This window comes from Pleurodeles waltl, chromosome 1_1 (genome assembly GCF_031143425.1).
Source record: "Pleurodeles waltl isolate 20211129_DDA chromosome 1_1, aPleWal1.hap1.20221129, whole genome shotgun sequence".
Taxonomy (NCBI): Eukaryota; Metazoa; Chordata; class Amphibia; order Caudata; family Salamandridae; genus Pleurodeles; species Pleurodeles waltl.
In genome coordinates this window covers 529,040,485-529,067,352 of record NC_090436.1, presented here as the reverse complement: position 1 = coordinate 529,067,352, position 26,868 = coordinate 529,040,485, and the positions used below count along the sequence as shown (strand labels likewise).

The 26,868-nt window shown below is 51.0% G+C and overlaps 1 protein-coding gene across 4 annotated transcripts in view; it reads left to right on the top strand.

Annotated features, from left to right (window-relative positions):
• SKIC3 (SKI3 subunit of superkiller complex) overlaps positions 1 to 26,868 on the top strand; it is a 1,026,707-nt gene that overhangs the window by 641,065 nt on the left and 358,774 nt on the right. For all 4 annotated transcript variants that reach the window (XM_069225585.1, XM_069225575.1, XM_069225607.1 and 1 more), the window contains exon 35: positions 4,795 to 4,923. In XM_069225585.1, coding sequence (XP_069081686.1) covers positions 4,795 to 4,923 — 129 coding nt within the window. The remainder of the gene's footprint in view (positions 1 to 4,794; positions 4,924 to 26,868) is intronic.

Here is a 26,868-nt window from a genome sequence, read left to right as displayed (position 1 = left end):
GATGAGTTGGTCAGGGATATTTGCTTACGCTTTTCCCCCTCTCCCACTCCTTCCGTATCTAGTAAACAAATTGAGTCAAAACAAACTCAAAATAATACTAGTAGCACCAACTTGGGCTCGCCAACCATGGTATACAACACTACTAGACCTGTCAGTAGTACCTCATGTCAAACTAGCAAACAGACCAGATCTGTTAACTCAACACAAACAATAGATCAGACACCCGAATCCAGCATGTCTCAATCTAGCAATCTGGCTCCTGAAGTCTTAGAATTTGGACATCTAGACCTTACACAAGAATGTATGGAGGTCATTAAACAAGCTAGGAAACCTACTACAAGACATTGCTACGCAAATAAATGGAAAAGATTTGTTTATTACTGTCATAATAATCAAATTCAACCACTACATGCGTCAACAAAAAACATTGTAAGCTACTTATTACATTTACAAAAATCTAAGCTAGCTTTTTCATCCATTAAAAAACATCTCACAGCAATTTCTGCCTATCTGCAAATTACACATTCAACATCACTCTTTACAATCCCAGTCATAAAAGCATTTATGGAGGGTCTAAAAAGAATCATTCCCCCAAGGACACTACCAGTGCCTTCATGGAATCTCAATATTGTATTAACACGACTCATGGGTCCACCATTTGAACCCATGCACTCTTGTGGGATGCAATACTTAACATGGAAATTAGCCTTCCTGATAGCTATCACATCTCTTAGAAGAGTAAGTAAAATACAAGCATTTACCATACAGGAACCCTTTATACAAATACTCAAACATAAAGTGGTTCTACGCACAAATCCCAAATTTTTACCAAAAGTTATATCACCGTTACACTTAAATCAAACTGTAGAACTCCCAGTATTTTTTCCACAACCAGACTCTGTAGCTGAAAGAGCATTACATACATTAGACATCAAAAGGGCACTAATGTATTACATTGATAGAACCAAACAATTTCGCAAAACAAAACAATTGTTTGTAGCTTTTCAAAAACCTCATGCAGGAAATCCAATATCCAAACAAGGCATTGCCAGATGGATAGTTAAGTGTATTCAAACCTGCTATGAAAAAGCAAAGAGAGACCTTCCTATTACACCAAAGGCACACTCCACTAGAAAGAAAGGCGCCACAATGGCCTTTCTAGGAAATATACCGATGACAGAAATCTGTAAGGCAGCCACATGGTCTACGCCTCATATATTCACAAAACATTACTGTGTGGATTTGTTAACACAACAAGCCACAGTAGGACAGGCAGTATTACGGACATTATTTCAAACAACTTCAACTCCTACAGGCTAAACCACGCTTTTGGGGAGATAACTGCTTACTAGTCTATGCATAGCATGTGTATCTGCAGCTACAAATGCCATTGAACGGAAAATGTCACTTACCCAGTGTACATCTGTTCGTGGCATGAGACGCTGCAGATTCACATGCTCCCTCCCACCTCCCCGGGAGCCTGTAGCCGTTATAAGTTGATAAAATAAACTTGTACATTTTAAAATTTGTAAATATATATCACTTTTAAACACATTATGTACATACATACTTACTCCATTGCATGGGCACTATTACTATATACACAACTCCTACCTCACCCTCTGCGGGGAAAACAATCTAAGATGGAGTCGACGCCCATGCGCAATGGAGCCGAAAGGGGAGGAGTCCCTCGATCTCGTGACTCGAAAAGACTTCTTCGAAGAAAAACAACTTGTAACACTCCGAGCCCAACACTAGATGACAGGATAATGCACAGCATGTGAATCTGCAGCGTCTCATGCCACGAACAGATGTACACTGGGTAAGTGTATATATATATATATATATATATATATATATATATATATATATATATATATATATATAAACATTTTTAACTTAAGGCAAAATATTACCACTCTGTTCTCTACAACTAGAAAAATATATTTTCACATCAGAACTATTTAAATACTTGGTTAATTATAACATTGTGCAACTCAGTATTTGATGTAAGTGAAGAGGATATTTGTGTCGCAAAATGACTATGCCGAACAATGGGTTGACGCCACCAGTACCAATTCTTCCAAAGGCTGGAGAACCTATGATGAAGTGGTCAGATTGGAAAGACTACTTCCTTCGTTACATCTTGGCAATTGAAGTGGAAAATGTAGAAGAATTTTCAGCAAAAAGGAAAAAATAAATATTACTGCATAACCTAGGCCCAGAAGGTCAAAGAGTTTACAATCTTATAGAGAAGAAAACAAGACCAGAGGGTGGAACCTATGAATTTAAAGAAGCTATTGAAGACTTAGATGCTTATTATTGGCCCACAGTTTACATAGCTAAAGATAGATTACATTTCTTTCAACGGAAACAACATAAGATGGAATCTATAGAGGATTGTGTTGCTGAACTAAAAAAAAATTTGCACTCACGTAAATTTGATAATCTAAGTGATTCCATTAGAGAAAAAATAGTTATGCATTGTAATAATAGTAGTATTCAAGAGAAGTTACGGATATGTGAATAAGCACCATTGATTGAAATAGTCACAGTAGTAAAGAAAGGGGAGTTATCAAAAAGATGTGCTACAGCAGCACTCAAGGGTGCAGGTAAAATTTAATTGGTTTGCAAATTTACAAATAGCAAGAGGAGTAAAAAGAAAAATGGAAAGGAGGGAGGAAAGAAGCCGGATGGAATCTGGCATGAATATGATGACAAACGCCGTGAGTGCTTCAGATGTAGAAATGCAGATCATACAGCAAGAGACAAAAATTGTCCCGCCATGAGAACTAAATGTTCATCTTGTGGTATTATAGGTCACTTTGTTAAAGTATGTGGGAAGAAAAAGGGTAGAGGGGTTTCTGTCAAATGTGTAATGGGGGATAAAGATGAAGAGCTTAAGAAGGAGTGTGAATCACAAAATGATGATAGTATCTTAAGTATTGACGATTCAGTACTAGGTGCGAGTTGTACAATGAGGAAGAAACCACTATGTGATGTGACTATTGAGGGGGTCGAGCTACAAATTGTGGCAGATTTGGGCTCTATTATTCAACGTTCAGTGTGGGAAGACAAATTGACTGAAATATTAAAGGGCAAATTGAAACCTATGAGTGTGCACCTTGTTACATTCTCTGGTGAAGAAATCCCTATGCTAGGATTTAGAAATGTCACTATTGGGTTTAAAGGCAGGGAGACAAAAGGGAAGCTATATTTAACGGAGAGAGGTCCCTCAGTTTTAGGGTGGGTTGATCAAGGTAATCTGGGAATTACACTTGATCCTAACAGTAAGGATCAGGTAATGATGTTGGGTGAACCTAGAAGCACTATGGAAGAAAAGTTGAAGAGATGCTTTCCTACTGTGTTTTCAGGTAAAGTGGGGAAGTTGGAAGGATTTTGTCATGAAAAGGATACTGATCTTAACGCAAATTAGCATTTGCCCATTTCTGCTGTAAGCCGTTTATCAGACAGCCTTTTTAGTGCATTTTCCAACCTTAAATCATGCTCCTGTTTGTCCTGACTCATCACCAAAATGTAATCTTGAAAATATGTCACCCCTTTGACATTTTTGAATAACCTATGCATAAGTCTCTGGAAGACAGCAGCGGCCGATGTTAAGCCAAATGGCATTCGCACAAATCTGTAGCACCCAAAGGGAGTGATGAATGACTTCAAATCTCTACTAGAGGGATGTAACATAATTGGTGATAAGCAGAAGTTAGATCAATGGTAGAGAACCATTTACAACTTTTAGCCTGAGACAGAAGTTCATCAATTCTAGGAAGAGGAAAACTATCCACCACAATGTTTCTATTCAAATCTCTAAGGTCAAAACATAACCTTATATTTCCATTACTACCACTGGGGCCAACTAATGTGCACTCTCTACTGGTTCAGTTTTGACTTTCCTTTCCAGGTCATCCATGCCTTCCATAACATTGTCTGTGATACTTAACAGTATGTTCCTTGCCTTATGATTAATAGGCTTCGCACCTTGTTTAAGTACCATTCTGGGACATGAGGTAGGAGAAGATAGTATGGCACCTAAGAAGAACCTAATAGAATCCATCAGCAATTCTCCGTCTCCAGTTTCCAAGGATGACATTAGATAGGCTCCTCCCTACATGGTGGCGCTGTAATTCAGAGGCTTTAGCGTCTTCTCCCTCTACTTTGTCAGACGCCCTCAGTTCGGCCGCGCTCACTTCACTGCATTTCTCAGCTGCTTGCTCTGTTCTGCTGTTGCTCAGTCTACTTTGTTGACTGCTACAGTGGGTTACTTTCTGACCTCTGACTAGGGTGACCAGAATTTCGAGGCCAAAACTGAGACACTTAACATAAAATAGAAGAAGGACTACAATTTTACTTCAAATGAGCGCACAGAATGACAGCGATCATCAGCACCGAATTACAGGAGAGGCACTAAGAACATAAATAAAATGCATTTTTTAAAGCCAGTACAATGCCTGTTGATTAAATTGCTTTCTGATTACTCCTGCTAACTATCATCTTTGGAAAACAAAAAAACATCACCTCCCTCAGTTTTCAGTCGACTCCCTCTAAAAATGGGGACATGGGCTAAATTTCTCAAAAACTGCTGAGACAGCTTGTGAAAAAACGGGACTGTCCCAGCAAATCCGGGATACCTAGTCACCCTACCTCTGACTGTTATTATCCGAATTGTTGGTTAAGGGCAAATTGCATTTCAACATACACTTTATGGATGGCTTAGAGCCATGATCTGTATTATTTCATTTCTATTTTAAGATATGTTTTGTTTACCTACCTGTACAGATGATCCTGCTGCGTGGGCTGGCCTACTATCTGCCTGTTACACAGAAAATACAGTTTCATACTTGAAGAATGCACAGCCTAAAAGAGCAGAACTAGACATTATGTTTGCTGCCACTGTTTCAGCTACGTGTAAGTGATATTTTTTAATCTTGACTGTAGCCCTATTTCCTACCATCTGTCATTTATGAGGAGTGAAACTTCTTTTGCAAAGAATAATTCATATTGTCTGCCATCCTATCGTGTCTGCTTAATTGTATAGTATGATCCTCCAAATGATTGAAATCTAAGCCATTTCTCATTTTAGTGTGTTCTGGGCAATATTTTCTCTCACTTGTTAAATTTCTGTGTAAGATACCTTTGGCAATATATTACATGTGGTTTCTCTGAAGTCATACATATCTGAATGTTAAGCAGGTGCAATGTTTTTGGACTTGCTCTGCATTCATTTTTAACTGTTCTCAAACAGCCCCCTAAAGCCAGTTTGTGAGTAAAACGCAAAGTCAGTGACCTTGACATGCAGATAGTTTTCTCCCTGTGCCTCATTGCTATTGTTTCACATGCATGGATAGGAAAATCAGATGCCAGGGCTACATCTCCTAGTATGGCCCTTGGCTTTTGAGCATCCAGTTCATGGTTTCCAATGGAGAAATCAGATGAGGCTCCTCTGCTGGAAACACAAAGGTTCCCCCACCTCTAAATGGGGCGAAGAGTATGATGAATTCAAAAGGAGTGACAGCTTCTCCGGTTCACAGCAGAACTGTCACTCTGCTGAGCTCTGAATCACACACTAAAATTCCTTGGGTTCTTTTCTCTGAGTGGGACTTTGACAGAAAGTGGCAGTAGTCCTTTTTCTCTTTGGAACACTCCAATCAAATATGTTGAGGGAAAACCACCTGTTTTGAGCAAGGGTATTGTGGAGGAGATTACCATGAGGCACCAGGTGATGGCTATAATATTCTTTTTGCATGTGTGCTTTCTTTATTACTCTGTCCATGCCTGATATTACCCACCAGTCCAAAATGTACCAGTATAATTTGGAGCTGAGCTAATAATGTTTCCATCTTAAAAGAGCCTGCTATTACATTAGTCAGCAAACTGTTGATGGTGGTCTCAATTGGCACACTTTACGCTTGAATGGTGTACATTCTAAAATGAGGATCTCACTAATCAAACTGTTAGTATGTACACATCTCAGTTCCACTCAGGCCATTTGTAAGAACAGGTAATTAGGTTTGAGCCCTGCGCCTTTCCACATGTTGGACATACACCCATTATGGAAGCAAAAACAAAGGTCCTCTTCGAAGTATATAAAAAAAAAATACATAGGGGGTCATTACGACCTCGGCGGTCTTTTCGCAAGACCGCCGTGGTATCGCCGTGCTGAAGACCGCCAGTGGTGGCGGTCTTCCGCGCCGCGTATTATGACCACTGGCAGCCCCCCGTCCTTTTTCGTACGGAAAGCCGCCAGCAGCCATACTGGCAGACGGCGGGAAAGTGGAGGTTGCTCAACCTACACCGCCACGTCAACAGAACACCGCCCACTGAATCACGTCCCATGATTCGGTGTGGCGGTGTTCTGGTGACGGCGTTCTGGTGGCGGAGCTGCCCCCATGGATCCCGGCCCCTCCCGGAGGATCAATGGACAAGGTAAGTTGATCGTCCGTTAGGGAAGGGGGTGGGGGGTGTTGTGTGCGTGCATGGGGGTGTGCGTGTGGGAGTGTAGAGGGGGTGAGTGAGTGTATGTGTGCGGGGGTGTTGAGTGTATGGGAAATGTGTGCAGGTCGGACGGTGTGCATGTCTGTGTGTATGTGTGCGGGTATGTGTTGTCGGGGTGTATGTGTGCGTGTAGGGGTGTGTATATGTGCATGTTTGGGGGGTGCGTGTAGGGGTGTGTATATGTGCTGGGTCGGGGAGGGGGGTTGTGCCACCTTTGGGGGATGGCAGGGGGCGGGGGTGGGTTGAGGATTCGTGGGGGGTAGCGGGGGCGGGGGGGAGACCCCTATCAGTGCCAGGGAAGGAATTCCCTGGCACTGATAGTCCCTACCGCCATGGATCTCATGGCGGTTCCCAACCACCCGAGATCCATGGCGGTATGCAGGGTCCTGATACCGTCGGCGCTCTAGTAACGACCGCCAGGCTGGAGACCGCAATCTCCAGCCCAGCGGTCTTCACCGCCATGGCGGTCGGAATGGTGAAGTGGCGGTTACCGCCGCGGTCATAATTCAATTTGGTTTTTTTCGCCGGCCTGTTTGCGGTCTTACCGCCGCTTTACCACCGACCACCAGGGTCGTAATGAGGGCCATAGTGTAAGAAAAAAACAATTTTGAATCCTTGTTGTATACTCTGCCTTTTTCATGTCCAGACCTCAGTCTTTAAGATCCCCATCAGCTTAAACTAGTTGAGTTCATTTTGTAGGTTGAGGAAAGCGTGCCTGATTCCTGCAACCCTTAACCCTGCTCCTGCAGGCAGGTCGCTCCCCGCTCGGCCGCCCGCGCTCTGTTCTCTTTCTCAAATCCCCGCCGCTGCCTCCCTTGCGGCCCCTCCCGCCTCACCGCTCCTCCTCACCGTCTCTTTCTCTGTTCTCTTTCTCGAATCCCCGCCGCTGCCTCCCTTGCGGCCCCTCCCGCCTCACCGCTCCACCTCACCGTCTCTTTCTCTGTTCTCTTTCTCAAATCCCCGCCACTGCCTCCCTTGCGGCCCCTCCTGCCTCCCCCTCCCCGTCTCTTTCTCTGTTCTCTTTCTCAAATCCCCGCCGCTGCCTCCCTTGCGGCCTCTCCCGCCTCCCCCTCCTCCTCACCATCTCTTTCTTAGTTCCCTTTCTCAATTCCCTGCCGCTGCCTCACCCCCCCAGCCTTCCCATTCGACCAGCCTCCCTCCTCCCATCTGCCACTCCCACCCTCCCCTCCTTCTTATGGCAGCCACGGCGCAATAACGGGGAGCAACCCTTGACCCTGCTCCTGCAGGCAGGTCGCTCCCCGCTCTGCCGCCCGCGCTCTGTTCTCTTTCTCAAATCCCCGCCGCTGCCTCCCTTGCGGCCCCTCCCGCCTCACCTCTCCTCCTCACCGTCTCTTTCTCTGTTCTCTTTCTCGAATCCCTGCCGCTGCCTCCCTTGCGGCCCCTCCCGCCTCACCGCTCCTCCTCACCGTCTCTTTCTCTGTTCTCTTTCTCAAATCCCCGCCACTGCCTCCCTTGCGGCCCCTCCCGCCTCCCCCTCCTCCTCACCGTCTCTTTCTATGTTCTCTTTCTCGAATCCCCGCCGCTGCCTCCCTTGCGGCCTCTCCCGCCTCCCCCCTCCTCCTCACCATCTTTCTTAGTTCCCTTTCTCAATTCCCTGCCGCTGCCTCCCCTGCGGCCCCACCCCCCCAGCCTTCCCATTCGACCAGCCTCCCTCCTCCCATCTGCCACTCCCACCCTCCCCTCCTTCTTATGGCAGCCACGGCGCAATAACGGGGAGCAATCCTTGACCCTGCTCCTGCAGGCAGGTCGCTCCCCACTCTGCCACCCGCGCTCTGTTCTCTTTCTCAAATCCCCGCCGCTGCCTCCTTTGTGGCCCCTCCCCCCTCCTCCTCACCGTCTCTTTCTCTGTTCTCTTCCTCAAATCCCCGCCGCTGCCTCCCTTGCGGCCCCTCCTGCCAGCCCCCTCCTCCTCACCGTCTTTCTCTGTTCTCTTTCTCAAATCCCTGCCGCTGCCTCCCTTGCGGCCCCTCCCGCCTCCTCCTCAACGTCTCTTTCTCTGTTCTCTTTCTCAAATCCCCGCCGCTGCCTCCCTTGCGGCCCCTCCCGCCTCCCCCCTCCTCCTCACCGTCTTTCTCTGTTCTCTTTCTCAAATCCCCGCCGCTGCCTCCCTTGCGGCCCCTTCCGCCTCACCGCTCCTCCTCACCGTTGCTTTCTCTTTTCTCTTTCTCGAATCCCCGCCGCTGCCTCCCTTGCGGCCCCTCCCGCCTCACCGATCCTCCTCACCGTCTTTCTGTTCTCTTTCTCAAATCCCCGCCGCTGCCTCCCTTGCGGCCTCTCCCACCTCCCCCCTCCTCCTCACCATCTCTTTCTCTGTTCCCTTTCTCAATTCCCCGCCGCTGCCTCCCCTGCGGCCCCACCCCCCCAGCCTTCCGATTCGACCAGCCTCCCTCCTCCCATCTGCCACTCCCACCCTCCCCTTCTTCTTATGGCAGCCACGGCGCAATAACGGGGAGCAACCCTTGACCCTGCTCCTGCAGGCAGGTCGCTCCCCGCTCCGCCGCCCAAGCTCTGTTCTCTTTCTCAAATCCCCGCCGCTGCCTCCCTTGCAGCCCCTCCCGCCTCCCCCCTCCTCCTCACGTCTCTTTCTCTGTTCTCTTTCTCAAATCCCCGCCGCTGCCTCCCTTGCGGCCCCTCCGGCCTCTCCCCTCCTCCTCACGTCTCTTTCTCTGTTCTCTTTCTCAAATCCCCGCCGCTGCCTCCCTTGCGGCCCCTCCCACCTCCTCCCTCCTCCTCACCGTCTCTTTCTCTGTTCTCTTTCTCAAATCCCCGCCGCTCCCTCCCTTGCGGCCCCTCCTGCCACCCCACTCCTCCTCACCGTCTCTTTCTCTGTTCTCTTTCTCAAATCCCTACCGCTGCCTCCCTTGCGGCCCCTCCCGCCTCCTCCTCAACGTCTCTTTCTCTGTTCTCTTTCTCAAATCCCGCCGCTGCCTCCCTTGTGGCCCCTCCCGCCTCCCCCCCTCCTCCTCACCGTCTCTCTGTTCTCTTTCTCAAATCCCCGCCGCTGCCTCCCTTGTGCCCCTCCCGCCTCCTCCTCACCGTCTCTTTCTCTGTTCTCTTTCTTGAATCCCCGCCGCTGCCTCCCTTGCGGCCCCTCTCCCCTCCCCTCCTCCCCCTTCCTCCTCACGTTCTCTTTCTCTGTTCTCTTTCTCAAATCCCCGCCGCTGCCTCCCTTGTGGCCCCTCCCACCTCCCCCCTCTGCCTCACCGTCTCTTTCTCTGTTCTCTTTCTCAAATCCCTGCAGCTTCCTCCCTTGCAGCCCCTCCACCTCACCGTGTCTTTCTCTGTTCTCTTTCTCGAATCCCCGCCGCTGCCTCCCTTGCGGCCCCTCCCGCCTCCCCCTCCTCCTCACCGTCTCTTTCTCTGTTCTCTTTCTCAAATCCCTGCCGCTTCCTCCCTTGCAGCCCCTCCTCCTCACCGTCTCTTTCTCTGTTCTCTTTCTCGAATCCCCGCCGCTGCCTCCCTTGCGGCCCCTCCTGCCTCCCCCCTCCTCCTCACCGTCTCTTTCTCTGTTCTCTTTCTCAAATCCCCGCCGCTGCCTCCGCTGCGGCCCCACCCCCCCAGCCTTCCCATTCGACCAGCCTCCCTCCTCCCATCTGCCACTCCCACCCTCCCCTCCTTCTTATGGCAGCCACGGCGCGGTAACGGGGAGCAACCCTTGACCCTGCTCCTGCAGGCAGGTCGCTCCCCGCTCCGCCGCCCGCGCTCTGTTCTCTTTCTCAAATCCCCGCAGCTGCCTCCCTTGCGGCCCCTTCCGCCTCACCGCTCCTCCTCACCGTTGCTTTCTCTTTTCTCTTTCTCGAATCCCCGCCGCTGCCTCCCTTGCGGCCCCTCCCGCCTCACCGATCCTCCTCACCGTCTTTCTGTTCTCTTTCTCAAATCCCCGCCGCTGCCTCCCTTGCGGCCTCTCCCACCTCCCCCCTCCTCCTCACCATCTCTTTCTCTGTTCCCTTTCTCAATTCCCCGCCGCTGCCTCCCCTGCGGCCCCACCCCCCCAGCCTTCCGATTCGACCAGCCTCCCTCCTCCCATCTGCCACTCCCACCCTCCCCTTCTTCTTATGGCAGCCACGGCGCAATAACGGGGAGCAACCCTTGACCCTGCTCCTGCAGGCAGGTCGCTCCCCGCTCCGCCGCCCGAGCTCTGTTCTCTTTCTCAAATCCCCGCCGCTGCCTCCCTTGCAGCCCCTCCCGCCTCCCCCCTCCTCCTCACGTCTCTTTCTCTGTTCTCTTTCTCAAATCCCCGCCGCTGCCTCCCTTGCGGCCCCTCCCGCCTCTCCCCTCCTCCTCACGTCTCTTTCTCTGTTCTCTTTCTCAAATCCCCGCCGCTGCCTCCCTTGCGGCCCCTCCCACCTCCTCCCTCCTCCTCACCGTCTCTTTCTCTGTTCTCTTTCTCAAATCCCCGCCGCTCCCTCCCTTGCGGCCCCTCCTGCCACCCCACTCCTCCTCACCGTCTCTTTCTCTGTTCTCTTTCTCAAATCCCTACCGCTGCCTCCCTTGCGGCCCCTCCCGCCTCCTCCTCAACGTCTCTTTCTCTGTTCTCAAATCCCGCCGCTGCCTCCCTTGTGGCCCCTCCCGCCTCCCCCCCTCCTCCTCACCGTCTCTCTGTTCTCTTTCTCAAATCCCCGCCGCTGCCTCCCTTGTGCCCCTCCCGCCTCCTCCTCACCGTCTCTTTCTCTGTTCTCTTTCTTGAATCCCCGCCGCTGCCTCCCTTGCGGCCCCTCTCCCCTCCCCTCCTCCCCCTTCCTCCTCACGTTCTCTTTCTCTGTTCTCTTTCTCAAATCCCCGCCGCTGCCTCCCTTGTGGCCCCTCCCACCTCCCCCCTCTGCCTCACCGTCTCTCTCTGTTCTCTTTCTCAAATCCCTGCAGCTTCCTCCCTTGCAGCCCCTCCACCTCACCGTGTCTTTCTCTGTTCTCTTTCTCGAATCCCCGCCGCTGCCTCCCTTGCGGCCCCTCCCGCCTCCCCCTCCTCCTCACCGTCTCTTTCTCTGTTCTCTTTCTCAAATCCCCGTCGCTGCCTCCCTTGCGGCCCCTCCCACCTCCCCCCTCCTCCTCACCGTCTTTCTTTGTTCTCTTTCTCAAATCCCCGCTGCTGCCTCCCTTGCGGCCCCTCCTGCCACCCCCCTCCTCCTCACCGTCTCTTTCTCTGTTCTCTTTCTCAAATCCCTGCCGCTTCCTCCCTTGCAGCCCCTCCCCCCTCCTCCTCACCGTCTCTTTCTCTGTTCTCTTTCTCGAATCCCCGCCGCTGCCTCCCTTGCGGCCCCTCCTGCCTCCCCCTCCTCCTCACCGTCTCTTTCTCTGTTCTCTTTCTCAAATCCCCGCCGCTGCCTCCCTTGCGGCCCCTCCCTCCTCCTCACCGTCTCTTTCTCTGTTCTCTTTCTCAATTCCCCGCCGCTGCCTCCGCTGCGGCCCCACCCCCCCAGCCTTCCCATTTGACCAGCCTCCCTCCTCCCATCTGCCACTCCCACCCTCCCCTCCTTCTTATGGCAGCCACGGCGCGGTAACGGGGAGCAACCCTTGACCCTGCTCCTGCAGGCAGGTCGCTCCCCGCTCCGCCGCCCGCACTCTGTTCTCTTTCTCAAATCCCCACCGCTGCCTCTCTTGCGGCCCCTCCTCCTCACTGTCTCTTTCTCTGTTCTCTTTCTCAAATCCCCGCCGCTGCCTCCCTTGCGGCCCCTCTCGCCTCCCCCCTCCTCCTCACCGTCTTTCTCTGTTCTCTTTCTCAAATCCCCGCTGCTGCCTCCCTAGCGGCCCCTCCTGCCACCCCCCTCCTCCTCACAGTCTCTTTCTCTGTTCTCTTTCTCAAATCCCTACCGCTGCCTCCCTTGCGGCCCCTCCCGCCTCCTCCTCAACGTCTCGTTCTCTGTTCTCAAATCCCGCCGCTGCCTCCCTTGTGGCCCCTCCCGCCTCCCCCCCTCCTCCTCACCGTCTCTCTGTTCTCTTTCTCAAATCCCCGCCGCTGCCTCCCTTGTGCCCCTCCCGCCTCCTCCTCACCGTCTCTTTCTCTGTTCTCTTTCTTGAATCCCCGCCGCTGCCTCCCTTGCGGCCCCTCTCCCCTCCTCCCCCTTCCTCCTCACGTTCTCTTTCTCTGTTCTCTTTCTCAAATCCCTGCCGCTGCCTCCCTTGCGGCCCCTCCCGCCTCCCCCTCCTCCTCACCGTCTCTTTCTCTGTTCTCTTTCTCAAATCCCCGTCGCTGCCTCCCTTGCGGCCCCTCCCACCTCCCCCCTCCTCCTCACCGTCTTTCTCTGTTCTCTTTCTCAAATCCCCGCTGCTGCCTCCCTTGCGGCCCCTCCTGCCACCCCCCTCCTCCTCACCGTCTCTTTCTCTGTTCTCTTTCTCAAATCCCTGCCGCTTCCTCCCTTGCAGCCCCTCCCCCCTCCTCCTCACCGTCTCTTTCTCTGTTCTCTTTCTCGAATCCCCGCAGCTGCCTCCCTTGCGGCCCCTCCTGCCTCCCCCTCCTCCTCACCGTCTCTTTCTCTGTTCTCTTTCTCAAATCCCCGCCGCTGCCTCCCTTGCGGCCCCTCCCTCCTCCTCACCGTCTCTTTCTCTGTTCTCTTTCTCAATTCCCCGCCGCTGCCTCCGCTGCGGCCCCACCCCCCCAGCCTTCCCATTCGACCAGCCTCCCTCCTCCCATCTGCCACTCCCACCCTCCCCTCCTTCTTATGGCAGCCACGGCGCGGTAACGGGGAGCAACCCTTGACCCTGCTCCTGCAGGCAGGTCGCTCCCCGCTCCGCCGCCCGCACTCTGTTCTCTTTCTCAAATCCCCACCGCTGCCTCTCTTGCGGCCCCTCCTCCTCACTGTCTCTTTCTCTGTTCTCTTTCTCAAATCCCCGCCGCTGCCTCCCTTGCGGCCCCTCCCGCCTCCCCCCTCCTCCTCACCGTCTTTCTCTGTTCTCTTTCTCAAATCCCCGCTGCTGCCTCCCTAGCGGCCCCTCCTGCCACCCCCCTCCTCCTCACAGTCTCTTTCTCTGTTCTCTTTCTCAAATCCCCGCCGCTGCCTCCCTTGCGGCCCCTCCCGCCTCCCCCCTCCTCCTCACCGTCTTTCTCTGTTCTCTTTCTCAAATCCCCGCCGCTGCCTCCCTTGCGACCCCTCCCGCCTCCCCCTCACCATCTCTTTCTCTGTTCTCTTTCTCAAATCCCCGCCGCTGCCTCCCTTGCGGCCCCTCCCGCCTCCCCCTCGTCCCCCTCCTGCTCACCCTCTCTTTCTAAATTCCCCACCGATGCCTCCCCTTGCGGCCCCACCCCCCCAGCCTTCCCATTCGACCAGCCTCCCTCCTCCCATCTGCCACTCCCACCCTCCCCTTCTTCTTTTGGCAGCCACGGTGCGGCTGTGCCGCTGGGGCGCCAAAGGCAAGCCTGTCTGCGCCCGTCCGCGCCAAGACCGCATCCAGCGCCAGTCCCCCTGGCCCTCTCAGACAAACCTACTCCCCCCTCACCCTCCACTCACTCAACCCAGGCCCACGCCCAAAGTGCACTCCTTCCAGCCCCACAAACACTCACGGCCCCTTCACCCTCCAGACCTGTCATTTCTCCTGCTCCACATCCCTCACACCACACACCAACCATAGCGACCCCCCTTTCAACAAACACAACACCTCCAACGCAATACTCACCTGCTCTGCCCCCACCCCCACCAACCAACCTCGCCGCACACCAGCCCACAACCAGAACACACCCCACAACAACACCCTCATGCACCATACCAATGCAGCCCACCACAACCACCTCAACTGCCTGCTTCTCAACACCCGCTCCCTTCACAAACATGCCATAGAATTCTGGGACCTCATCACATCTCACTCACCTGACATCGCCTTCCTCACGGAAACCTGGACCAACCCCTCCTCCGAACCCGACATAGCCATCGCCACCCCCAAGGGATACAAACTCCAACGCAAAGACCGCCCCAACAGGTCAGGGGGTGGTATCGCTATCCTACACAGGGACACCATTAAAAAGTCACCACCAGCTCCCAAGACACTATCAACAACACAGAACACATGCGCTTCCTGATCCACATTAACAACAACTCCACTCTCAGAGGTACTTTGATCTACAGACCACCAGGACCACGCCCGCCTTCTGCGGCACCATCGCCAACACAATCAGCTCGCACGCCCGCACCTCCACAGACTACATCCTACTCTGTGATTTCAACTTTCACTTGAAAAATCTACAAGACCACAACACTACCTCCCTCATAAACAACCTCACAAACCTCGGACTCAAACAACTGGTCACCGCACCCACCCACTCATCAGAACACACGCTCTACGCTATTTTCACATCAAGCCAACACATAGACTACACCCACACCACCGAACTCATCTGGACTGACCACCACTGCATCCACTTCTCCTTCACCAAATCCCCCACACACCACCATCAACTCACCACACCCTACCGCATGTGGGACAAGATCACCACAGAACGACTAAACTTCCAACTGGCTCACAACCCCCCCTCCCACGCCAATGACCCCAACAAAGGAGCACACAACCTCTCCAAATGGATCACCACCTGCGCAGACACACTAGCCCCCCTCAGAAAACACATCGCCACCCGCAAACATCAAGAATGCCCCATGGTTCACCCCCGAACTCCAAGACTCAAAGCGCAAATGCCGCCAATTGGAGAAAGTATGGCGACTAGAGCCCTCCGCAACCAACTTCTCCACCCTCAAAACCACCATTCGCACCCATCACCAACTCATACGCACCGCCAAAAGAGATCACTACAAGACACGCATTGACAACAACTCTCAAAACAGCAAAGAACTCTTCACCATCATTAACGAACTTGCCAAACCCAAAGCCAGCAACATAGACCCCTCACACACACAGCCCCTATGTGACGCCCTCTCCAACCACTTCCACCACAAAATCCTGGACATCCACAACCGCTTCATACCACACACACCCACCGCACACACCCCTCTCTCACCCAACCCAACCCCCACTCATGACCCCCCCCCACCACACTCACCACCTGGACCCCCACCACACATGAAGAAACCAAAAAAACCAGGAACTCCATCCACTCCGGATCCCCCTCCGACCCCTGTCCACATCGCATATACAACAAAGGCAGCCCAACCATCGCCCCCATACTCCGCGACATGATCAATTCCTCTTTCGACTGACCCCGGGATCCTCCCCAACTATCGCCCCATCTCCCTCCTCCCTTTCCCCGCCAAGGTTGCAGAGAAACTAGTCAACGCCCGCCTATCCCACTTCCTCGAAGCAAACAACACTCTTGACCCCTCACAATCTGGGTTCCGCAAGAACCACAGCACGGAAACCGCCCTCATCGCATGCACTGACGACATCAGGACCAAAGTCGACAAAGGCGAGACCGTCGCACTCATACTCCTAGACCTCTCCGCAGCCTTTGACACCGTCTGCCACCACACACTCCGCATACGCCTCCACAACATAGGAATTCGCCACAAAGCCTTAGACTGGCTCACCTCCTTTCTCACCGACCAGACCCAGAGAGTCCGCCTCCCACCTTTCCACTCCACCACTTCCAAGATCATCTGCGGAGTCCCCCAAGGGTCCTCCCTCAGCCCCACACTCTTCAAGATCTACATGATCCCCCTAGCCAACATCCTCCAACACACGGAATCACTATCCTCTCCTACGCAGATGACACCCAACTCATCCTCTCCCTCACCTGCAACCCCACCACCGCCAAAACCAACCTACACATTGCCCTCCTCGACAACGCCAAACTGGATGACTACTAACCACCTCAAGCTTAACTCCAACAAAACCGAGATCATCTTCAGCCTCAACAAAACCACATGGGACGACTCGTTGTGGCCCACCGCCCTACGCCCCGCACACACACCCGCAAACTACGCACGCAACCTCAGCATCATCCTAGACCCCTCCCTCTCCATGACACAACAAATCAATGCCCTAACCTCCTCCTGCTTCCACACACTCCGCACTCTAAAAAAGAATCCTTCAAATGGATTCCCCAGAGACCAGAAAGACAGTCACCCGTGCACTCATCAGCAGCAGACTAGACTACGGTAACACCCTCTACGCCGGCACCACACTCAAACTCAAACGCAAACTCCAGAGAATCCAGAACACAGCCGCACACCTCGTCCTTGGCCTCCCCCGCCACAAACATATCTCACCACACCTCAAATCCCTTCACTGGCTCCTCTTAGACAAGAGAATCACATTCAAGATCCTTATCCACGCTCACAAATCCCTCCACAACACCGGCCCAACCTACCTCAGCGAAAGAGTGAACTTCCACACTCCCAAACGCAACTTCCGATCAGCTGACCTCGCCCTAGCCACAGTCCCCCGCATCCAACGCAACACCACAGAAGGCAGGTCCTTCTCCTACCTCGCCCCCAAAACCTGGAACTCCCTCCCCACCAACCTTCGCAAAACCAAAGACCTCCTGCTCTCCTGCTCTTCAGAAAGAGCCTCAAGACATGGCTGTTCGAACAGTGACCCTCCCTCTCCCCCTCCTTTTTCATGCCTACCCTCCACCCCCGCGCCTTGAGACCCTCACGGGTGAATATCGCGCTCTATAAATTTTTTTGATTGATTGCATAGCTTATGTGGATGCTCAAGCGTGCATTTTTCACAGCACACCTCTATGCCTTTTACTATTGGAAGAGTATTCCTCTTGCTTGATTTCTTCACTCGTGCCCCTTGGCTCCCTCTTGCACAAAGAGCAATGGGTTCAAACAATACTAGTGCAGGGTGTACAGTTTTAGGAGCAGATTTCCACTTGTTAGGCTTACATTGACTGGGCCATAACAACTTAGCATGTCGTTAAAAGCGACTTGTTAATCCATCCCAGTAAATTCGGCCATCTGGATTTAACATGAAACTCCAGAGGAGCCTTTGTTATCAGAGAATTGCAAGTTGAACCTGGAAGGTCTCTTTAGAACTCACAAATGAACTGGGAAATAGGTAAATCCAGGTCAGATATAGAAATTAAGTATTACTGGGCAAATTTGTAATTCCGAGTCTGATTCCTCCACCAGTTCTTATTTCCTCCTATTTTTAAATCAAAATCTCTATATGAAAATCATCTGATCCACAGTGGTCCGGAGGATCTCATTATTCTGTTTATTCTTGGCCCCTTCGAAATTAAGATGCCACCCATGAGTCCCCTTGTATGCATGTGTTCCAAAAGTAAATCGTTAAAGCAATGCTGCTTAGAAATTACTTCTGTCAATGGAAGGAAATCTCGCTTCAGAGGGAGTTTCAGGGGTCTTGTGTGAAAGCAAGAGCCCCTTTTTTCAAGAACTGGCCGTTATGCTGACCTCTGGTCTACACAAAAAGGTTCTTGAATTCAAAAGCAAAACTGTCACTGACATCTGCTTAGGTTGTGGCCCAGTGGGGTGTATACTCTTGTTTGTCCAAGAGGTATGATTCAGCTAGACACAAAAACCCTTGGTTCCATGGTTCCTTTGTGATCCGAATCTGGGGCTTACTGTGGTTTCCTCTACCTGCCTAAGACAGTTGATTACTCTTAGTGTGATAAGATTTGTGAGCCTGTAAATATCCTGGAGGTTGAATGGCCAAATTCCAGAGCATCTACGGTTTGCAACCCTTTAAAAAGTCACATCTTTCTGTGTCTGCTGCATATGACAACGGTCCCTCAGTTCCAAAGAGCTACATTTTGAGGGTGCAGATATGAAAAAAATTATATGTAAGAAAAAGATAAATCCTACGTGTGATTCTGGTTGCATCAGCTGCTGTGTTCATTTCTAGCCCTTGGCTCACCAGTACAGCATCAGAGTAGGGTAGTAGCAAAATTCTCAGCCACCCTGTCCACTTAGTGAACACGGACAAAATATGTCCTCTGTGGTCTCTATCAAGTCCCTTTAACATTCCACACCTGAGAGCTCTTTTGGAAGGCTCTTGCATACTTTTATGTGCTTGCACAATGACTTGACTCTTTTGGAATTAAGTCCTTCATTGGGCGAAGTCGTTAAAAGGAATATCACTGGGATTGTTTGAGTTTCATAATTTCTCCATCCATTTTCTATGAGGATTGGTTTGATACTCATGGCTATTTTACAGCACTTCTTCTTATTATTTTCACTGTCACCTTGGGCTTAGCAAAAAGGCTTATGTAGGAAAGTGCCTCTTCTGACATGGTCACAACCCCCACAATTTTTGTCTGGTTTCTGGTGCAATTTTGACTGAAAATTCACTGGGTCCCTGCCAAACAGGTCCCCAGTACCAGCTCTTTCCTCCAAAACTGCACAGTTGTTTTTCCCAATTGGCAAACCTTTAGCTACCACTATAAGTCCCTGGTAAATGGTACCCCCTGGGGTACCAAAGAAAGTTCCCTGAGAACCGCAGCACGAATTGTGCCACCCTCAGGGCCCCTCTCACTAAGGGCACACAGTGATGGTTTCGCTGGCTGCTTTTCTTGGTGCAGAACTAAACTGAAAACACGACATGGTATACAGCCTGTGTGCCCTGTCCCCTTTACACTATGTGCAATATATGTAAGTCACCCCTCTAGCAGGCCTTCCAGCCCTAAAGGCAGGGTGCATTATATTACATGGGAGGGCATACCTGCATGAGCAGATATGCCCCTGCTATGTGTTTGTTGATTCTCAGACATAGTAAAAGAACAGTGAAGCCATTTTAAGTACATGTGCTGGACACTGGTCATTACAAGCCCCCTGCTCCCTTATGGCTTCACTGAAGATAGGGATGTTTGGTATCAATCATCTCATATTAATAAACGCTCCCTGAATCCAGTGATGGATTTATTAATACATGCACTTAGAGGTGCACTTAGAGATGCCCCTTGAAAACCTACCACCTCCTAGCGTGGACATTGACTGGTCAAAACCAGTAGAGCCATCTTGGACAGAGATCTGGCCCCCTGAGGTGAGAGCCAACACTCTCAAGGGCTCAGAACAAAGGCCTGCTTTGGGCAGAGGTGTGACCTTCTTTTCTAGGAAGCATGGGCATTCCAGGGCGGGGAGCTTCAAAGGCCTTGCCATCTTTGTTATGCGACCCAGCTCTCTCCAGATGGTCGAGATGACCAACCCCCTGTCCTGACCCCACTTTTAGCAGCAGCACAGAGGAGAAAATTAGGTGAATTAGTAGGAGTGCCTACTTCATGCCAGTCCCATCCCTAAGATGCATGGGCTGAAGTGGACACTACTTTTTAAATTCCTCCATCTTGTTTGGAAGAAATTAGGCCAATAGGGTTAGAGCTATGGTACTTCTCAAATGAAGTTGTCATAGAAAGGGCATAGTCACTCTAAAAGTGAGTATCCCATTGGCTACCTCCTGGCACTCCCTGTAAAACCCCTAAATTCAGTATTTAGGTGGCACCCCAGAACCCTAGACTGAGATTTTTGCAACCTAAGAACCACCATACCCATTGCCAGCAGAGAAGACTTACCTCTTGACTAAAGTGCCTCAGCCTGGGGCTTCCACTTCTGAACCCCTCATGTCCTTTAATGAAGCACTTACTGACGTCCTGCTGGCAACTTGGTCCAAACCCAACACAGGGCCTCCTGTAATTAGGACAATTGCTTGCCTCCTTTGCCTTGCACTGGGCGACCCTAGTTTCCTGAGCTAACACCCCACCCCTGAGAGCTTGTTAGGCCTCAATTTCCATGGCGCATTCCTTTCCACTTCCCTGGACAGGGAATCCAAAAGACTGCACAGGCTTGGAAAGAAGGTGTTTTCTTCCACCAGAGTGACATTAGGGCCGGTGAGCACCTCATGCTAATTGGGACATTACCCACACATCTTATGGAATATGGTTGCACAAGTGCTGCCACAGGACGCGGAGGAGGCCTAGGCCATTTTCTCCCAGGCAGTGAAAGATGGGAGGGATGCTGCAAAGTTCACCATTAGGCGTGGCCTGGATACGACTTACTCTGTGGGCAGAGCAGTTTTGTCGACTGTGGCCTTAAAACGCCATTGCTGGCTGAGAACGTCTGGCTTTTCAGGGTATGTCCAGGCAAACCTTATGAACATGCCCTTCGACAGGACTCCCTTGTTTGGCGAGAAGGCAGACTCTGCACTGGAGCACTTTGAGGACTCTTGGGCTGCGGCCAAATCCTTGGGTCTCTCAGCGACCCCTGGTCCACCGTCTGCCTTTGGCTCTTTCAGTGGCCAAGGAAGAAGCGTACGACCACGCCAGCCCTATGCCAGCCTCCGTCCTGTGCAAGCTCCCCAAGCAATGCGGGCCTGGTACCTCAGATTTAAAGGGTCTGGAAGCCAGTTGTCCGCCACCCAGCCTCCCGTGAGCTGCAGCCTCCAAACCCTCCTAGTTTGATTCTGCAGGACCATGCTTGCCCTGTTGGAGGGAGAATTCAACATCATCTCACCCACTGGAAGTCCATTACAGTGACTTCCAGTCTGCAGCTTCTGCAGATCATTCGGAAGGGCTGTGCCTCGCCTTTTCAATCCTTTCCTCCCCCAATACTGCCAACATTTGAACGGCTGGCAGAGGATCATTTGTCTCTGCTTCAAGAGAAAGTTACAGCTCTCCTGGCCAGGGGAGCCATAGGAAGGGTTCCAATATAAGAAGTAGACAGTGGTTGTTATTCCTGCTACTTTATGATACCCAAAAAGTACAAGAGTCTTCGCTCTATTATTAATCTATGGACCGTCAATCTCTTCCCCAAGAAGGAGAAGTTCAGAGTATAGGGGGCTGGCTTAGTACATGGTGGACACCTATAGGTGAGGCACTCTGTACTGAGTCAAGGAAACCCTTAGTGATAGTGTAAGAGGTTCCAGATAAGCAGAGCTTTCAAAGGGTAGCTGTGGAGAGCAGCTAAGGCTTATCCCGGAGTGTGTTAAACAGTTGCAGATACCACACAGGTCAGTCAGTGATATACACACAGGAAAGAACCACACCAGTGTTAAAAAAATAATGTATTATTTATTATAACACAAACACTAAACTAACTTTGGTATATCTCCTAACTGGAGAAATGAACATACAAAAATATATTCAGAAACCGGTGAGTAAAAATATAAAATAACATGGGCCCCTATGGTGGGAGGTGGGGGATAAACCTAATAGTAAAAGAAATTGAATGCGAAAATCACTACCAACTACCACCCAAGGACCATTAGAACTGGAGAAGCATTAAAACACCAAACGTAAGTAGTTAGGATTTACCAGGGGCCCATGTGCAGAAGTGTATTCACTGTCAGTGTCCATAGGATAGTGTGGGGAAGTCTTGGTTGGAGGTATTATGACCCTTCCCAGAGGACCCAGAGGAAACCAGTTGGGACAACGGAGGTTCAAGATTGACCCCCCCATGGATACCCAGAGACATGAAGTACCTACACCACAGAGCCTAGGTTCATAAGGGTGAGGTTGTATCAGAACCCCCTGCTAAAGTCAGTGAGGAACTCAGTTGTCCAGCTGGTGTCGTGACCCATTGACAAGGTCGATGGAACACAGGCGTGGATTTTGGAAGAAGAGGACCTAAGGGAAGAGGAGACAGAGTCCATACCACCCAGGGGTCCTCAGACGGTGCGGGGGGCAATGCCCACCCTTTTGGAGATGCTAGCTTGTTGGATGGTGGTCTAAGTAGTGCAGCTGGGGGAGTCCAGGCGATGCAGGAGGATCCCAGGAGTTGCCCACGAGCTGTCCCACACCGGTCATCAGATTGTAGAGGGTCAGTGGCCAGCAGAACCACAAACAGCCTTGGCAAATGCAAGAAAGCAGTGCACAGATTGTTGCCGAAGTTTGGAGACCAACAAGGTCCAAATCAAAATCATTAGCATTTATAAAGCGTGCTACTCACCCGTGCGGGTCTCAGGGCGCTAGGGACAAAGGGGGTGGTTATCGCTGCTCGAACAGCCAGGTCTTTAGGAGTCTCCGGAAAGCGGAGTGGTCCTGGGTGGTCCTGAGGCTGGTGGGGAGGGAGTTCCAGGTCTTGGCCGCCAGGAAGGAGAAAGATCTCCCACCCGCCGTGGAGCGTCGGATGCGAGGGACGGCGGCGAGTGTGAGGCCAGAGGAGCGGAGGGGGCGGGTGGGGACGTAGAAGTTGAGCCGTCTGTTGAGGTATTCCGGTCCCTTGTCGTGGAGGGCTTTGTGTGCGTGGGTGAGAAGTCGGAAGGTGATCCTTTTGCTGACTGGGAGCCAATGCAGGTGTCTCAGGTGTGCGGAGATGTGGCTGTTGCAGGGTACGTCGAGGATGAGGCGGGCTCAGGCGTTTTGAATGCGTTGCAGGCGATTTTGGAGTTTGGCGGTGGTCCCAGCGTAGAGGGTGTTGCCGTAGTCCAGGCGGCTCGTGACGAGGGCGTGAGTCACGGTTTTTCTGGTGTCGGCGGGGATCCAGCGGAAGATCTTGCGGAGCATGCGGAGGGTGAGGAAGCAGGCGGAGGACATGGCGTTGACTTGCTTGGTCATGGTGAGAAGGGGGTCCAAGATGAAGCCGAGGTTGCGGGCGTGGTCTGCGGGGGTCGGTGAGGTGCCGAGGGCCGTGGGCCACCAGGAGTCGTCCCAGGCGGACGGGGTGTTGCCGAGGATGAGGACTTCAGTTTTTTCAGAGTTCAGCTTTAGGCGGCTGAGCCTCATCCAATTTGCGACGTCCTTCATACCCTCTTGTAGGTTGGTCTTGGCGCTGGCGGGGTCCTTGGTGAGGGAGAGTATAAGTTGGGTGTCGTCGGCGTAGGAGGTGATGATGATGTCGTGCTTGCGTACGATGTTAGCGAGGGGGCTCATGTAGACACTACCTTTGAAGATAAGTCAGGGCCAGCCCTCAGCAAGATGGAGAGCCAGAAGGAATCATTGGAGCCCCCTGCAGGACCCTCTGGCAGTAGGCCCAGGGAGTTGCAGGCAGGCCTCAGCAGCACAGCAAAGCACTGGAATTGGTGTAGTTTCATGTTTCCAACATTTTTTATCCCAAACATGGTTCGGTGAAGCCATTATGTAGTTGAACATCTTGTGTTGACTAGCCTCCACTTCATACCTTAAGATGGCTTCCTGCACTTAGAAAACCCAGAAAATGGAGTTTGGGGTTTGTAAGGGCACCTCTGCTCATGCAAGGGCGGCGGTGCCCTCACACTTAGCACCCTGCCCTTGCACTGAAGGGCCTACCTTAGGGGAGACTTATAGGGTCAGAATGCAGTGAGCGTGATATAAGGTAAACGCATTTCTCATAGGCTACAATGGCAGGCCTGTAGTCAGTTTCCATAGGCTCCCATAGGTGGCATAATGCATGATGCAGCCCATGGGGGACCCCTGGTGTTCCAATTCCCTAGGTACCATATACTACGGACTTACATGGGTGCACTAGTATGCCAATTGTGAGGTGTTATGGTCACTTATCAACTAAACTTAGGAAATAATTTGGGTCATTTCTGTAACAAAAGAAGGGAAATTGTGGATCAAAGGTTTTAAGAATACATCAGTATTTTTCAATAATGGTTCTGTAGCAGAAGCTATAGTGGATGCTATGGGCCTAAGGAGAGGATCTGGTACATTCTTATGAGTCTTCGGTACCCCATAAATGATAGAAAGTCTTGGGTGAGCTGCCTGAAGATACCCATATTCAGGTTTAAAAATCATGTTGTTCTGTAATGCCTCATTGCAGATGACATACATTTGCCAGCAGCAGTGCTTTCTAGGCATGGCACCCAAGGAGGGATGCCAAGTCGACTTTACATTTCTCTCTCCACCAACACACAATCTGCAATGGCAGTGTGCATTTGTTTAGTTAGGGGACCCTTAGGGTGCCATAATACATGCTGCAGCCCTTAGGGACACTTCCTGGTCACAGGGCTCTTGGTACCACTGGTACCTTTTCATAAGGGACTTAGCTGTGTGCCAGGGGTGTGCCAATTGTGGAAGCAATGGTTCAGTTTGGAGAAAACACAGGTGCTGGGGCCTGGTTAGCGGGATGCCAGCACACCCTCAGTCAAGTTTGCATCATATATCCCACAAATGTTGGCGAGGGGGTTTATGCCAAAAGGAGTACTTTCCTACAGTCACACCTCTATCGTACAGGACATCCAGTGTTCTGCCTTCCCCTGCTCGAGTTAGGCTCAGCAGCACAAGGGCAGAACACTGTCTGGGGGTCTGCAGCATCGCGGGCTGTCAGGCAGATCTGGGGGATCCTCCAAGGAACCCCCAGATTACACGGTATTATGCACTAACACTGGAACAAGTGTAGTTGCATGATTCCAACTTGTTTGATACCAAACATGACTAGGTTAATTGAAGCCCTTATGTAGTTGGACTACTCGTGTTGACAGGTGTCCACCAAATACCTTAAGATGGCTTCCCTGCACTTATAATCGCAGGGAATGGAATTTGTTGTTTGTAGGGGCACCTGTGCTCATGCAGGGGTGCCCTCACACTTAGGAACATGCACCCTGACCTTGGGCTGAAGGGCCTTTCAGAGGTGTGACTTTCAGTGTCCAAGTGCAGTTACTGCAATATAAGGCAAGCCTTATATCTAAAGTGCAAGGTGCATGCACCAGTTCACGCAGGCTGCAATGGCAGGCCTGCAGACACAGTTTGCATGGGCTCCCATGGGTGGCTTAATATGTTCTGCTGCCCATGGGAGACCCCTGGTGTACCAATGCCATGGGTACGTAAGTACCACATACTATGGACTTACATGGCTGCACCAGTATGCCAATTGTGGGGTGTAAAAGTTACCAAACAACCACATTTAGAGGCAAGAGCACAGACACTGGAGTCCGGGTTAGCAGGATCCCAGTGTACCCCAGTCTAAACACACTGACACCAGGCAAAAAGTGGGGGAAACCATGTCAGGAACAAGTAACTTTCCTACACCTGCCTTGAATTGAACTACCAGAGTTACTCCCAGCTGTTCCAGCCATGTCCAGGGCCCCTTGACAAAGGGTCCACAACCACACCCTGCCCTGCTTGTTGCAGTACCAAATGGTGGTGGTGTTGTCCGTGAACACCTGCACTAACTTCCCCTGGACACAGGTAAGAAATGCTTTCAATGCAAGCTGGATCGCCCAGAGCACCAGCAGACTGGTGTGGAGTTCGGACTCTGCCAGAGACCAGATACCTCTATCTCCACCTCTCCCAGATGGCTGCCCCATTCCAGAAGAGACACCTGTCACTACTGTGAGGTCTAGTTGCGGGAAGGAACGCATCTGCCTTTGAGCCAATCGCGGTTCGTAATCCACCACTGAATGTTTTTTGCAGTTCCCGTCAAGAGCTGGACCATATCTGAGAGATTTCCTTGATGCTGTGCTCACTTCCAGATGATGTCATCGAAAGAAGAAAGCTATGAAAACATGAGCAATCAGTGTTAAAGGCAAACAGCAGTACCTAAGATGAAGCTACTCGCTCCTTTAAAAAAGTGAAAACCCATGTACAAACAGTTGGGCAAGAATGTGGAAAAGGCAAGAAAACGTGGCTAAGAAAGACTACCCGTGATCAAAATAAATTAAGATGTGAAATGACTAGGGACACACCAGAAGGAGCACCATCAACCCAGTGTGATGATCTGTCACCTTAACCATTAGAGTATAGGTGACTTCTCATGATAGAAGCAGCAACTCAGCTAGTGGATATACATCTATCCATTCCCAAATGAAGACCGTATTTGCAGGTTCCACGCTGTTGGAATACAGAGCAGCATAACTAGCCATGTAGGAGAACCTCTCACCATGGAAAAGTATATCTGTTGGAAAGTGGGTTACTGGCAGTGGTAACTATTAACCTACCACTGGCACTAAGGCCACTAACCAAATATAGGTTCAGTACAGGTCCCAGTAAATTAGCCCCTTGCTCAACCCTTGGTAGCTATAACCGAGCAGGCAGGCCTAACTAAGGAGACAAGAGTGTAAAGCATTCAAAAACACCAATACAGTAAATAAGTGAGACACAACACACAATAAAAATCCCACACCAATTTATAGAAATAGGTTACATTTTTATGAGTAAATAGACACCAAAACGACAAAAATCCAATGTAGGGAACCAGAGATTTGAATTTTAAAAGAATAAACACTTTCTAGCGCTTAGAAACACAAAGTGCCAACTTTACCAAAATTCTCCAAACTTCAGGAGGTGTTTCCTGAAGTCCTCCTTGCAGGTGTACAAAAGGTCTAAAACACAAATCCAAGAGTCTGGAATCTCCGGGTGGGTCCTTGGAACCAGAGATATGATTTTTTTAAAGAATAAACACTTCCTAGTACTTAGAAACACAAAGCGTCAATTTTACTAAAATTCTCCAAACTTCCTGAAGTCCTCCTTGCAGGTACAGAGGGTCCAAAACACAAATCCAAGGGTCTGGAATCTCCTGGATGGACCTTGGAAAGTTGGACCACAATTCCCGCAATGCACCTGGCCAATTTCTTAAAAGTCCACTG